Here is a 15990-nt window from a genome sequence, read left to right on the forward strand (position 1 = left end):
GTTTCAAATAACACTGTGCTCTGAGTTGACTGTTTACTCTTTACCAGAGTTAGATAATTAACACACCTCAGAGTTAATGTTTACTCTTTACCAGAGTTAAATACTTTTTCCACTCTTTACCAGAGTTAAATACATTTTTTTAAATAACACTACTGTGAGTTAATATTTTACTCTTTACCAGAGTTAAATACATTTTTTCACTCTTTACCAGAGTTAAATACATTTTTTTAAATAACACTACTGTGAGTTAATGTTACTCTTTACCAGAGTTAAAGCAATCAGACAAGTAATCAGACAAATAATACTTCAAAACAGTTAAAAACATTTATTTCGGCCATAAAAATCCCAGTCCATAAAACAGTCAAGTATTTCATTCCAACAGAATGAATGGAGTGATCAATAAAGATTCATTTGAAATACTGTAGGCAGTCTGCATGTCAAATGGTGTACAAAACTTCAGGTCAGCCAGTTTAATTACAAGTCTTTCATCACTTCTTGACACTCTGAATGCATGATGATGCTCATCAAATTGCTCTGTAAACAGCCTGCTTGACAAAAAGAAAATGTGTTCCTCAACTAAAAGTACATCACTTATTTGACAGAAGACTGGCATATCTTCCTCTAATGCCCTACACACAACAAGTCCAGCTTTAAATTCAACACCATTAACTTTAACCCAAGTGGTTGTATTCAGGTTTGTGAAAGGGTTTTCTAAACGGTTCATAGATTCATTTATCACAGATATGTCAGGGTTAGGTAAAGCAGAGATGATAGTCTGTTTTGCTTGTGAGCGAAGCTCGCTTGTAAGTTCCTCCAGATCCCCTATAATTGAGGTTACCAAGCTGTTGGAAATACCACTCCCCTGTAATTTAGCCACAATAGATGTACACATGTCTTTGGTTGTATCCATAGGAAGTCCTGAATCATTGTTCTCAAAAGAAACAACACTGGAAGAGCAACATTGATGTGGGTATTCAACTCATCCCCCAAAGCCAAGGCTTGAGATGAAGATGCAACTGGCTCACTGGAACTTGCAACTGGCTCACTGGAACTCTCAACATTAACATTTGAAGTTTGAGAGATTTGCTCAGCATGATGAACACTGTTAAGGTGCTTCCAAAAAACGTAAAATGTTAAGAACTGACGCCTACAGCCTGGCTGAGAACAAAGCAATTTGAATTTACCACCAGGATAGAAACTATGTACAGTTCTTATATGTGATACTAATTCTTGACAACTGGGATAGCCTTTCTGACACATAAAACAGGTCAGCATCACTTAAGCCACTTACTCACATAGCTATTACGAACTGGTTCAGAAGCCTGGCTCTCAGTTCCCTTACTCTGGGTGTTTCCTTCATTTTCCCCACATCAATGTTGTACACAGTCGTTTGCAGGAATGTGTAAAAGCTAACAAGTGCAGCATCATAGGAAACATTAAACACAAAATGAGCTTTGAAGAGCTCATCAAATGCTCCGAGCGACCCGTTTGCCTGGCATGGTATCAGATGGTGATCCAGGACGATGTAGAAGCTGTCAATCTTGCTCTTTTGACGACCAACAGCAAGGAGGTACGGCTGTGCATTCTTTTGGTTCCTCAGTTGTTCCTCCAAACTGCAGCATGACTAGTGATGAGATAAAAAAAAAAGGAAAAAAAAGAAAAAGAAAAACAGAAATTATTCAAGAATAATGTGCAGCTATGAAGATGTTGGCTGACACTGTACAGTACATCACACTGCAAATGGACAGAGCCCATCCCAAAGATCACATGGATAATATCACTCTGACCATTTACATTGCCTCACTGGCTAGTTCAGGCTCTGGACTGGACAGAGTGCTACACTGGGGGTCAGATCTACAGCTGTACATGAACATTGAAAAGACCGTCAGGTTGCATACACAAACTTTAGAAGGCAATAGTAGGCAATCATGAGGGAATATGGGAGATGGGACAGATCCATGGTGATGACATGACTTTAGATATACTGTGTACCGCTTTGTGTGATTTTAGGCCAAAGTCTGTAGAAGTAGTGTCAAAAAATGTGTTTTGCAAAAATCAGCGTAATGTTGGCTCTAGAAGAGGGCCATGTGAGAAATCAGGGCTGGAGGTTGTGCTTTGCCATCCAAGTTTGGCATCGATAGGGCCAATGGTGCCAGAGATAAGGGTAGGGGCAAAGGTGTGACATGACAGACAGACGGACGGACAGACAGCCAGTGGAGCTTTTCATACTAACTCACAGTCGCAATTATTACCTTGTGAAAGACGACAAGTCTCTCAACTGCATCACAGGCACTGACTTTGTGAGACTTCGGACCCCCAGGTGGTGGTGGAAGGAGATGCAGCAGCAACAGCAGGGAGGCCATTTCTGGGTCATAGACTAAGGATAGAGTCAAAACAACAGAGAACATGGGAGTAGTTTAGTTGGGGACGAGAGGTAACACTTTCGGTTCTATTTGTTCATCCGTTTTTGCAAATGTTATAATGAATAACTCACTTGTTGCATCATCAGGATCACTTCCTGGGGGACTTTCTGCTGACTGCACCAAGCGACGCACCTCAGGTGTTGCAGTGAGCTTTGAGGCCTCTTTAATGATGGCTTCCTTAAATATGGAATCCCACTTCTTCAGTAGCTGGGACGAGATGTCTTCGTTAAAAAGGAGAACGAAGTCTTGCTCCACCTTTAAAGAAAACATTACTGTACATTACTACAACAGAAAGGCTTTCAAATTTCAAGCAAGTCTAGATGAGGATATTTACAGAGAAGTATGAAAAGAATAAAAAAAAACAGTACAGTAAAGAGCAAGGTGCATCAAGAAAAGGGAACGAAGAATATATACAAAACAGTCAATGCTCATATTGAAAATGGCCAACTAAACAAATAGCAATCCTTAAGCACAACTATTTATACACATACAGTGCCAAACGAAAGTGTCCATAACAGTCAATACTAGTCAGTGCTATAAGTAACTCATCGCCATGCCAAATAATGCTATTACAACAACCTAATAGTGCAGAGCCAAAAAAAGAAGAAAAAAAAGAGTGTCCATTGTCGGTGCAAGACTAAAACTAAAAAGAACAAGTACTCTCCCAGGTCTAGTCTAAACATTTCATTGCAACTTACCAATCCTTTGGTATCCAGGAATCTTGGGAAGGCAGCAAGGACATCACCTTTGCTGGGGTCATTAACAAGCTTCTGGCGGTGCTGAAAGGTCTGTCTCATCTTCTGGAAGATCTGGGAGTTGTCAGTGGTATGGTTGAGCAAAGACATGGCCTCTTTGCAAGCATCCCCATCAAGCTGCTCTTCTGTATTAACGACCCTTTTTTAGACGCCAAGCAATGAATCCTGTGTTGCTCTGAGCATCATAGAACTGTTCCTGAAAATAAATAAATGTGTTGTCATAATTGGCTCACAAGAACTGTCAGTGTAATGCACACAGCTTTAACACATAATGGAAGGATATGATAGCAAACAATAATAATGATTACATACATAGCCTTTCTTGGAATATGGATCCTTGAGGGAAGGGAAAAGCATCACTATCCCAAGGGCATACTCTTCTCTGGTTGCTTTAGTGGGGAGGAACCTGTGAGGATATATTAAATTAGTAATCTAAATCAGTGGTTCTCAACCTGTGGGTGGGGACCCCCTGGTGGTCTCTTTGGTTGGTCCCCAGATGATTCACTGAATGTTCAACATTGTTTTCTCATCAACAGTAAACAAACTAACAAAGTGTTAAGTGTATAGAAGGTATATGCACATTTCTAAGTATCAATTTAAGGACTTTTTAATACCTCTAAAAGGACAAATTAAACATTGGACAAATTTAGAAGCAAAAATTGAGAAAATAGCAGAATTACATGCTCCCAATGTCGTTGTGAGCATGTAGATCTGCAATTTTCACAATAGAACCGTGTTATACAAAATGTAATGGCTCAACTCTTAGTGCTCGTCAGGGTGGGGGTTCCCAGTTCAAATGTGATAATTTTGGGGCCTGAACAGGTTGAGAACCACCATCTACCGTAAAGATATGCCAAGCCCATGCAGTTATTTTACATAAATAAGAACTAAACATACTCATGATTATCCACTATGTGAGATACCAGGATGTTAACCATTTCTCGTCTTGTCCCATCTGTTAGGGTCTCTGTTGTTTGGTACTCATTTAGAATCTTTTGACCACCAGACTTGCTTCGTAGCACAGCTTCAACCAACTAATAAAAAGCAAAAGAAAGAACACACAAAACACTGGTGGTAAATCACCTTTCCAAAGACTGAATGTAAAAAACATTTGATGCAACACATGAGAATAAAACTGATACCTGTTTAGCAGACACTGCACCAGATGTTTCCTCAATTCTTGGTCTCTTACTAGGGGCCTCATCTAAGATTAGTGTTGATGCATTTGAGCTGGAGCTGCAGTCAGAAATCTCAGAAGCAGAAGTGGAGGAATCTGAAAATTCTAAAGAAAAAAAAGAGGTAGACTAAATATTTGTGTTCTGTAGGTTGTAGAGCGCTTGCTTAGATGCCCTGCTTTAGAACTCACCGTCATTCGAGAAAACTGTCAGGACCACATTGCCCAGTCCAACGAGGTCGCTGAATATTTCAGGATCAACATCAGTCCCTGTTGCATCCTTGTAAGTAACGGCTGCATCGGGTGGCAGGCAAAATCTCTCTTTGACTGGAAAAGATCAAGTCAAGAAGAATGTGCTTTTCAAGACAGCTGTTTGTCTGACAGCAAATTACTTCCCATTAAATCTACTGTAAAATTATTAAATAAACCTAGCCGTAAGCAACTCTAAATTATGTTTTTAATACAATCATAATTTATACAAATGTTTCCCCCAAAGATACAATACGTGTCACAAGGAAAACTTGAGAGAATCTGCTTCCATTAAGACAAATTGAAAATGACTTTATGCTTGACATTTAACCCCATGGAACCCCAGCATCCCTATTCTGGGATAACATTCACCAAAAATAGCAGAACTACTAGCTTGTGACACGTGAGCTTTAGATAAGCTATTTTTAAACTGGAGCAATATTGATGAATTCCAAATATTATCAAAGCATTCTGCTGCACCGCTAGACTTCTATCAAGGCACACATTTTGAGAACCACTGCATTAAACAATGTTATACTCAACATTACAGTTGTATGGTTTTCTATCTGCAATGTGTGTTATGAGCATGTGCAGGTGATTCTTTTTTCTAAGTGTTGGAGTTTGGAAGCACTCATTTTCAATAACGAGACTTCTATGGAAGCTTTCCATACAGTGACAGTGTTGGCCAGTTGGTGTTTAATACAATCAGATTCATCTAAACTGTTCTGTTTGGATGTATGGGCTGTCAATGGTTGCAAAAATAAACCTATAACATTGTCCCTTACAAAACATGGTCCCTTACAAAATCAATGTGCCATGATATTATGCTTATTGTTACCTTTTAGATCAAACTGCACAAAGTCAAACCGTCCTTCAACTTCTTCCAATTTCACATACTTCTGCAATTGTCTGTACCTCACCTGGACCAGCATGTTTACTCAAACCTGCAATAAAATAAAAGTAAATTAACTAAAATTAAGCTTAGTTACTACATGTAGATACAGTAGGCAAAAAAGCTTTTAAAATTGGAAATTTCATTGGGGAAAAACATGGATATTTGGTTAGAAAACAATGTTAGAGAATCTCCCCATCCTACCTTCATTGACATTAATGATACACAGTACATTTGTAGTAAATTAATAAAGCCATCCTCCTAAAATCATGCCTTCAGAGCTTTTGCAACAGGTGGTGGCAGTGGTGGAAAAGGTACTTAACATTTTACTTAAAGTATCAATAGGTTTAAGTATCAAGCTACTGCAATATAGCAACTGTAAAAGTAAATGTCCGGAATTTACTTGAGTACATTTTGTACAAAGTATTCGTATCAAAATGTACACTTAAAAGTACAAATGTAGAAAATACTGAAATATGCAAAATGTATATAGAAATATTAGGACATGACCGAGCTACAAGCTACAAGCCGTCGCGGTTTGCAGTATTGATACTTTTACTTGAGTAAACCATTTGAGTACTTCTCCCACCATAGCCCCATGGAACAGTGCACCCGTCGCTGCATACTGTACTGTTGTGCTCCGAGATGAGCTCCTATAAAGTTAATGCCTCAACATCACATTGGAAGACACTCGAAATCCCACTCCAGCCCACGGTACATAACATAAACCACGGCATGAAACAACCGCTTGGTTCCACACTACGCGCCTCCTAGCAATTCATTTTCAATGAGAGGCGGGTTAGCCACGCGTTTTGGGGCGGCGAGGAGAGCGGGCGCAGTCCCGTGAAACCCCCAGCGAGGTCCTCCTCCTCCTCGCTCTCTCCTCTCCAGTCTAGTCGGCACCAGGCGAGTGGACACTGGGGACTGGGCTGCTCAGCCTCTAATGAATAGCGTTTGGTTCACAACGTTCCGGACCGGTTTGGTTGTAACGTCATTGCACAATATGTGGATCATATCGGGGGGAAATAGGGTCAAAATAAAAACCACCACCTCGCACTTGGTTAAATGAATTAACAATTGAGTAGGCTAAAGACCGAATGACAACCGGGAGCTAGTCTTGATTTCATTACACTGTGAAATAATTTAAGTCATACCTGAGTAAGTGGGGCTTGAGTGAGATAATAATATCACTGTTAAGAATAAACGTATATTTTCGGCACAAACGGCCATGGAGACCAGACTCCATGGTTTGTGCAAAGCATGTTCACTTCACCATTACACCTAGGCCTACTAGTTTAGACAAACATTGTGTAATAGGCCTAGCAATTGGCCTACATCGCTTCATGGATGTTTTCTTGTAGCTACATACTGCAGTGTGCAGCACACAAATACAATTATTTTAATAAATAAAGTCTGTACTTACCAAATTATGTTTAAGACGAACACATTGAAGAAAAGTTCACTGTGTGACCGTTGGTCTGTTCTCTTCATCAATCAATTCAAAATGAATGCAGGTGTGGGCAGGAGGGGCTTAATTGACTCTCTGATGAGTTGAGTGTGTTCAAATTACTCTCTGGGAGTTGAAATGAACTCCGAGTGGAAACTCCCAGAGATCAACTATATAAAATAACTCCAAAGGGAGTTCATTTCAACTCCGGGTGGAAACTCCCAGAGATCAACTATATAAAATAACTCCAAACACAGTGAATGAACTCAGGGCAGAGTTTGGTAACACTGACATAATCAACTCTTTCAAATAACTCCAACTCTGAACCCAATTTGAATCGGAATGTGTTAAAATGACACTTTGGGAGTGGAAATCAACTCTGTAATTTTTAACCCTGATATTTCAACTCCTGAATTTTTGCTGTGTGGTACTGCAGCTGAAAATGCTCTGAGAGCCATTCAAAAATGAGAGAGGCTCTCTATTCAGGAGTGGTAATTTAGCCTCAAACCTTTTGAAAAACGTTTTTGGGACATAAACAATATGACATAAATACTTTTTAAATGCATGGTGTATCACCTTTAAAAATAAACAAGATTCTTTCTTTTTTCTCCTTTTTTTTACATTGCAAGAAATCATAGTTGCATTTACAGAGATACTTAGTTTAGTATATTTTGATAATTGTCAACAGTATCCATAATAAAACATTACATAGGCCTACTGTAATATTATATAATTTAAGCTGTAACATAGATTAAGCTGACCGAAAACGTTAAGGCATACAGTAGGCTGAAGCTAAACGCTTCGTACAATTTTGTTTGACAAAAAGCAGTTGCACACCCCTGCATGAATGCGTTTGCATGCAGTACAGCATCTTCAAATGATATTACCTTTATATGAGACACATCCAAAAGTTAACATTTGTGTAGCAAATTAGAATTATCCCGGATTTACATAAAATAGGATAGGAAAAGGGAAAAAAACTCAAAACAGCTAATTAATCAATTTATCACACTCACACAATCAAAATCCCATACTAACCTATCAGCAACCAAAACACTACTAGAGCATAAAAAAGATCCAGAGTTTTTGAATGCTGTTTTCTCCCGCACATTGTTCCAGAATACGGCCTCTGTCCCTCATATTCAATCTCCTCAACCTGGTAAATGTGACGTTGTGTCTGTTCAATTTAGTTGAAGAGTGATAGAAAGTAGTAAATAAATAAATAGTTACATACTTCCTCCCGCGAGGAAATTCATTATTTTCAGCCCAACCCAGCTGATTCGCTGCCCACAAGGAGCGTGTGAGCAATTAGGGGTTAAGAGTCTTATTCAGGGACACACCTGGACAACCAGGTGCTCCGGTTCCCCAGGCGGGCTCCCTAACCATTCAGCTTTGCTGCCCCTAAATACGGTATAACATAAATGTTAACATAAGATTACAGTTTACAAAACACAGGTTCACTTTGCTGGCAAAACATTCTCGGACCGAATACAATAGTGTGTTGCCTATAGCAACCACACTAACAAGAAACACTGTGAAAATTCAAAGGAAAAATACGATCTTTTGTAGCATCTCCAGTGCTCTGTAAGCGTGGCTTCTAACTATGCTGTGAATGGCCTCTCCCTGCCCGTGTAGCTGGAGCTGGAAGTGAAGCTTTGGTTGAGAGTGACTGTGCAATGTGGCGTGCCAACCGTCTGGTCAGGGAGGTTTTCGGTGCGATGGGCGGCGGTCCATTGTGACCTTTTGGAGACACTGTCTCGTCCTGCTGCTGCCGCTGGTCCTCAGCCTCCCGGAAGACATCATCAGATCCATCGAAACAGGCGACCGAACGGAGCTGGACCGCACTAATCTCCTCAAGCGTAACCGCAGGAAACGGCGCTGCCAGGGACGCGAGGAAGGCAGAGGAGTCCGAGTGGTGACGACGGTTTGGTCTGAGGGCATGGCTGTGGCTGTGGTCAGTCTTAGGTGTGGAGTCGAGGTTAAGACTCTGGTTGGAGTTATGGGCGGTGGGGTGAGACTCGGGGGCAGATTTAGGCTCAAGTTCGGGGATGGTGACAGAGAGAGGAACCTGCAGAGACAGTCTGGCTGTGCGAGCCTTGGGGCCGGAAGTGGACGGTTTGGGGCGCATCCTGACGCCTAGAGGAGACGGACCCATGATGACGTAGGTCGGGACGGTGGGAGCAGTGGGAGAAGAAGAGGAGGCTGTATGAGGGAAGGCATTCCCTGAGGGGGGACACGAGTGACGTTTGGAGGGGGAGTGGGGTGTCACAGAGTCGTGGAGGAGGGACACTCCACGCTGAGGAAGGTCAGGTTTTATTTTGCTCATCCCGACGCCAATAGCAGGGGAATCCCCGCCGTTACAGAAGTCAGCCGTCAACCTCCGCCGGCTGTCGCTTTGACAGTGAGAGGGTGTGGTCAGGTTGGAAAAGGACCGCCCTCTAAACTTGTGTGATGTCACCGAGTCCGGCCGGTCCACCTGTGCAGGGACAAAGATGGCTGATCCCTCACTGCATGCTGTGTTCGCCACTCTGCCCTGGCTGGCTGCTGATGAGATAGAATGTGCATGGGTTGCACTAGCATAATCAGCAGAGGGTATCTTGTTCATTTGGCTAGCAGGGATACAGTTAGCTTGGATATCCTTAGAAACCATATTGAAGTGTGACGATTGCAGTCATATAATCGAAACCTTGAAACATCTGTGCAAGACAGAGAGAGCGAGAGAGAGAATGTGTGTGTGTGTGTGTGTGTGTGTGTGTGTGTGTGTGTGTGTGTGTGTGTGTGTGTGTGTGTGTGTGTGTGTGTGTGTGTGTGTGTGTGTGTGTGTGTGTGTGTGTGTGTGTGTGTGTGTGTGTGTGTGCGTGCGTGCGCGTGTGCGTGTGTGTGTGTGAGAGAGAGAGAGAGAGAGAGAGAGTTTACTGTTAAAATTGTGAAAAGAGGAACAGGCGTTGACCAATCCTGCTCTAGAACAGTTTCACAACTTGTTATGAGAACATCCTGTACAAAAACTATTGGTTGCCATGACAGCAACTAAAGCATTATGCATTCATGCATGAAGTATTAAAAGAAATGTAATTATTCAAATTAATTGAATTGTATCGCACACAGCATACACATACAGTATTTCGCTTTTTTTTCTTTTTCAGATGTCTCTTCAGAGCTCTCTTTCACAATTAGACAAAGAAACCAATATTTACTCCACTTTGAATTCACTCAATATATTGAAACCCAAGGGCACAATTTGATGAAAACACTCAGCATTTGTGCTAGATAGTCTGAACAATAGCAACAGAAACACAAAATCAACAAACACTGTAGACCATCTTGTCTTTTACTAACTTAGTACTTTCACCGAGTGCTGATAAGAATAAAAAAAAAAACAATGGGTTACCTGCAGCACGAAGGACTGAGATCGGGCACTGTATCGGGTTGATGTGAAGGTTTTTAAAGATTGTTTTCATTCCTCTATCACTCTTTCTCTCCACCCAGTGGTCCACCCTCCCATGTCCCAACCACAGCTTCCTCAAATGAAGTACGCACGCACGCACGCACGCACGCACGCACGCACGCACGCACGCACGCACGCACGCACACACACACACACACACACACACACACACACACAGGGGCGTTACAAGGGGGGGAAAAGTGGGACTGAGTTACTAGGGCCCAAGGTGGAGGGGCCTTAATTATTTTATACTTTAGCTATTGAAAAATAGCAGATATACAAGCGAACATTTATAACTCAAAATGTGCTTCTGGGGGGTCCCTGGAACTAAATATTTTGAGATGGGGGTCCGTGGCCAAATACACATCATTTTGAGGGTCCTTCACATGAAAAAGTTTGAGCACCACTGACATAGAAACATAGGTTTTTCTTAAACACATGTTCAAGATTTTTCAAAAATAGCAGATCGGCGCTGTGACTGTGAGCTTGTATATCTGCTATTTTTCAATAGTTGAAGCACAAAATAATTTGTAATAATGCGCTCCCAGTCTAAATAGGTTAAACCCCCCTCCCCCTATATGAAGAACATTCATGGGGGGCCCGCAGAAAATCCTTGTTCCCAGGGCCCAGAATTTGGTGTGAAACCCCTGCTACCACCACCACCTCCACCCATGATTGGAAACAGCACCAGATATCATCATAGAAATGAGAAATAACAGGAAGGGAGACATGTGGTTTGACTGCGAGAAAAACATTTCATCACGTGAGGTGATGAAGTAACCTTGATGATCTTGATTCTCTGTGTGTAGGTACTGTGGCTTCGTACCCTTGTGCAGGACCAATCTGACTTTACATAGAGGGTTAGGCTTAAGATTAGCCACTTTCAACCACCTGGCTTTCCTATTTTAGCCATTTAATTATAAGCAAAACGTTTCTAAAGCTTTCAGACATGATGTGACACGTTGTGAGCTTGTAGATCAGCTATTTTATGGATTACGAGCTTAGAGGTGGTTTGGTTTTTGTCATCAGAGAAAGACCCACCGGAGTAGATTAGGCTAGTAAAGTAATTATCAGGGTCTATCTATGTTTTGAATCATATTAAATCATCATACCCTCAAGTTATGTGGGACCGGCGCCTACTGAGTGGCAAAAAAACCAACATTCTGGCATTGACAGCCCATGCATCCAAAGTTCCAAACTGATCTGTGTGTGTGTGTGTGTGTGTGTGTGTGTGTGTGTGTGTGTGTGTGTGTGTGTGTGTGTGTGTGTGTGTGTGTGTGTGTGTGTGCGTGTGCGTGTGCTTGCGTGTGTGCGCTCTGAGAAGACATCATTTCTATTCCCTTCAATTGTACATAGATTATTTTCTATTGTTCCACTTTTGCTTTGGCAATGTTGACGTATGTTTCTCATGCCAATAAAGCCCTTTGAATTGAAATTAAATTGAGTGTGTGCGTGCATGCACTGGTAGCACTGTTCTATTCATACTGAAAAGAATGTCCCTGAAGTAAATCTTCTGTTCTGTACTGTTCTGTTCAATACTTGCTGTTGATAGACAGTGCTTTCCTTGAACTTTTACTTTACTATTCCACCTTCCTCCACATCTGCTCACAGGCAGACAGAAATCATTCAAGGCTGTGTATGATACAGGATGAATCATTCTCAGTTCCGGATTTTCACAGGGCGCAGACCTAGGTTAGGTGGGACCACAAACATGGCATTTTCTCAGGGGCATTTTCTGTAGGGGGTGACAATACATTCACCCACATCAAATGATCTGCTGTGGATTCAAGTCTGCTACTGTAGCTGCACTCATCAGCTGTGGCAATGAAGAGGTGTAATCCAGAAAGCATAGCGTAAAACCTTTTTAGACGGGGGATTGGGGATTAACAGAGATCTGACTGTTACACTGTCAAATCCATTTTCACACACTCAAAGTTAAATGAACACTCTGGATTTTTTAATATGTATTTGCACCATGATGAACAGGGAGCGAGACAGAAATATGTGAGAGAAAGGAGTGGAGTTGGGGTTTGTGTGTGCGTGTGTGCGTGTGCGTGTGTGTGTGTGTGCGTGTGTGTGTGCGTGTGTGTGTGTGTGTATGTGTGTGTGTATTGCAGTTGATGCTTCGGGCAGGCTAGACTCAACAGCACCTCTCTGGTCACCCAGGATACTCAGGCTACACCAGAGGCTACATACAGACAGACAGACAGACAGACAGACAGACAGACACACACCGCCACGTATAGGGAGCTTGTGTTCCACACAGCTCCAAAAATAAGCGACAACCACTGTAACCGTGGCAACCAATAGAGTTGTCTTTTGGACAGATGAGGCTGAGTGTCACCGAAGTAGTACAGTATACTCACTCACTCAATCACTGTTGGCTTTTTCCCCCCGTTATCGCGCCCAGTGGGAAAGGGCCTTTAGTCTCTTTGAAAATGTAGATCAACAGATTCCAACAAAGTATAAATCAGGCTTCATGCCGAATTTCACAGTAGAATGTTCAAGTTTAAAACGTATCAAAGTTGCCCTTTAACTATCCTCAGAATGGTGAGCTTTGATGCCGGTTGATGTTTTCCATTTCCAACCCATTTTACTTGATTAAAACAAGCCAAGAGGCTACTGCTATTCATTAGTCCTATGTCAGAAGGTTTTATTTGTCAAATAAATAGCTATGTAAATATTAAATATTTATAGATCTTGTTTTTGAGGCAATAACAGCGGACAAGGCTCCCAGCAGTAGACAACAAAGGTAGCGCGAACGTACAGTACACACAAACACACCGACACACACACACCATCTTCCACCCCTAGAGGACTGTTGCGTGCATAACTGAAATTGTGGTCCATATTCATGTATGATCTCTGGCTAATTACAAAAGTAAAAGTAGGGCACCCACCCACTCACTGTTTAGGTAAGCTACAACCATGCTAACCTGCATTAATGTTAGCATCGTACTGCTGACATGCAGCATAAAAGTCAACATACAAATCCTCAGTGTTCATTTATCCATTTACACCAGTGTTTCTCAAATGGGGGTACGTGTACCCCTAGGGGTACGCAGGGGTACTGCAGGGGGTACGTGAGGAAAACTAGAAATGGGAATATGTATTTTACTGTTATGGTTAATGATAAAACTAGAGATGTTACCGATCAATCGGCAATGGATCGGATCGGGCCGAGCAAAGCGTGATCGGCGATAATCGGTGGTTTAGATCAAAAGGTAAATTCACCGATCCGATCGGATCAGTGCATCCGATCAAAGCCGTATTATACAGTGCTATTCTATTTTTCAGTCTGTTAATAAACATGTCTTTAATATGACTGAACTCAACAGTCAGTTCTTGGATGCCCACTTGAGGCCATTTTAGGGTATTGATTTCCACAGTGCTGAAGGAATAATTAGTTACTGCTATGATAATAAATACATAGTAATGCTGGTAAATAACTATAAGGCAAATATATAAATGAATTCATGAGTGAATGAATGAATTATAGTTAAAACATTGACATTTAGAAAATATAAATAATAACTTGATCGGATCGGTGATTGATCGGTATCGGGTGATCAAACTTTTGTGATCGGTGCTCGGTGATCGGTTCCAAAAAACCTGATCGGACCATCCCTAGATAAAACATTGACAAAGTTTGTGTGAACCTGCTCATTTGTACATTTCTAAACCAATTACATCAATAACTTGACTAATAGTAACAGTTTGAACATATTGGCATTGGAACTGGACTTTTGATGTCAATTTTGCAGTAGTCAGGGGAAGGGGGTACGGGTACTTGGCTTAGGAAGTCAGAAAAGCCAAAAAAGATTGAGAACCACTGATTTACACTCTTGGTTTTTCAGTGTTCGTTAGGTACAGTGTTGAACTACTGAAGCTGTATGTATTTGTGTTGGGTGGGGGGCGTTACAGCATGAATGCAAAGACACATTAGTACACTTCTTGAAGTCTTTATAAGATTCCACTCTGCCGGTTTTGAGCGTAAATCCCATCGTACTAATAGACTGACGGCGAGAGATGAGGGCAGACGTGTGTCTGCACATGTGTGTACCGATCGATTCGCATACTGTATGCGTGTTTGAGCTGCATTCTATCTGTATGTGCGCGTGCGTGCGCGAGCGAGCGTAAGCTGACAGTGAAATCTATAGGGGCGAGCCCCAGGGATACTAAGTGATGTTTAACCAACCCAGGTAGCAGCGCCTCAGGGGATCACTGTTCTGTAATTGGAACAAGATGGATGGAGGGCGAGGGAAGACAGATGGGGGCACCAAGAGAATGGGCATTAGACTGAGAGATAGGAGGAGGAGATGAACTGTACCTGCTGAACTTATAGATGAATCTGTGTATGTGTGTGTCTGTGTGTGTGTGTGTGTGTGTGTGTGTGTGTGTGTGTGTGTGTGTGTGTGTGTGTGTGTGTGTGTGTGTGTGTGTGTGTGTGTGTGTCTGTGTGTGTGTAGGGGCGTCGCATCAAATTCTGGGCCCTGGGTACAAGGATTCACTGCAGGCCCCCCATGAATGTTCTTCATAGGGGGAGGGGGTTTAACCCATTTAGACTGGGAACACATTGTTACGTGTTATTTTGTGCTTTAACTATTGAAAAATAGCAGATCTACAAGCTTGTAGATCTGCTATTTTTGAAAAATCGTGAAAGTCCCTTCTCAAAATCCCTCATCCCAAAATATTTAGTTCCAGGGATCCCCCCCCCCCCCCAAGAAGCAAAATTTGAGTTACAAATGTTCGCTTAGGGTTAGGGTTTGCACACATTTTCACGACTTTTCAAATATAGCAGATCTACAAGCTTGCAGCGTGGCACTCTGTGCCGCGCTGTGAGCTTGTATATCTGCTATTTTTCAATAGCTAAAGTATAGAATAATTAAGGCCCCTCCACCTTGGGCCCTAGTTGCTCAGTCCCACTTTTCCCCCCCTTGTGACGCCCCTGTGTGCGTGTGTGTGCGCGCGCGACCGTCCCTCCTCTCTGGAGCCGCCATCAATTTCTCCTCTTCCTCCCCTGCCTTTCATCTCTCTCTGCTTGTTGTTGCCTTCAACACCCCCTTTTCTCTCTCTTTCCTACCTTCCATTCATGTCCTTTGACTCACTCTCCTCATATTTACTGTGTTTCTTCTCCCGTCTATCTCTTGTATGTCATCACATATATCTCCTCTCTCTCTCTCTCTCTCTCTATCTTTCCCCCTCCTCAATCTCTTCCTGCTCTGCTCTCCAGGCCTGGTTGACAGAGATCCATGAGTACGCCCAGCAGGATGTGGTGGTGATGCTGCTTGGCAACAAGGTGAGACCCTCTCCTCTCCCCTCCCCTAGAACAGTGGTCCCCCAAAATAATCATATTTTAACCGGGGACCCCCACACCCTGATGAGCACTAAGAGTTGAGGCATTACATTTTGTATAACACGGTTCAATTGTGAAAATAGCACAATAGAACCGGCTATTTTCACAATTTCTGCCTCTAAGATTTGACAATTTGGCCAATGTTTAATTTGCCATTTTAGAGGTATTAAAAAGTCCTTAAATTGTCACTTTAGAAATGTGTATATACCCTCTATACACTTAAACGTCATGTTGGTTTGTTTACTGTTA

The 15990-nt window shown here is 42.1% G+C and overlaps 2 protein-coding genes across 2 annotated transcripts in view; one reads left to right on the plus strand and one right to left on the minus strand.

Annotated features, from left to right (window-relative positions):
• rab26 (RAB26, member RAS oncogene family) overlaps nucleotides 1–15990 on the plus strand; it is a gene marked incomplete at both ends in the record, with an annotated part of 94197 nt that overhangs the window by 75276 nt on the left and 2931 nt on the right. Inside the window, one exon of the mRNA XM_080747443.1 lies at nucleotides 15619–15684. Within this exon, the coding sequence (XP_080603569.1) occupies nucleotides 15619–15684 (66 nt within the window). The remainder of the gene's footprint in view (nucleotides 1–15618; nucleotides 15685–15990) is intronic.
• On the minus strand, nucleotides 8333–10357 carry LOC308303420 (uncharacterized protein). Its single transcript, XM_080747781.1, has 2 exons — nucleotides 10329–10357; nucleotides 8333–9636 (listed from the first exon to the last, which is right to left on the minus strand). Exon 2 carries the CDS (start codon nucleotides 9588–9590, stop codon nucleotides 8538–8540), a length of 1053 nt encoding a protein of 350 aa, XP_080603907.1. The 5' UTR covers nucleotides 9591–9636; nucleotides 10329–10357; the 3' UTR covers nucleotides 8333–8537.

The sequence above is a fragment of the Nannobrachium achirus genome (genome assembly GCF_963921795.1).
Source record: "Nannobrachium achirus genome assembly, chromosome: 18".
In the NCBI taxonomy this organism is placed as follows: domain Eukaryota; kingdom Metazoa; phylum Chordata; class Actinopteri; order Myctophiformes; family Myctophidae; genus Nannobrachium; species Nannobrachium achirus.

Coding starts and splice junctions, on each gene's coding strand:
- LOC308303420 (XM_080747781.1), bottom strand. CDS start 9,590: ATGGTTTCTAAGGATATCCAAGCTAACTGTATCCCTGCTAGCCAAATG.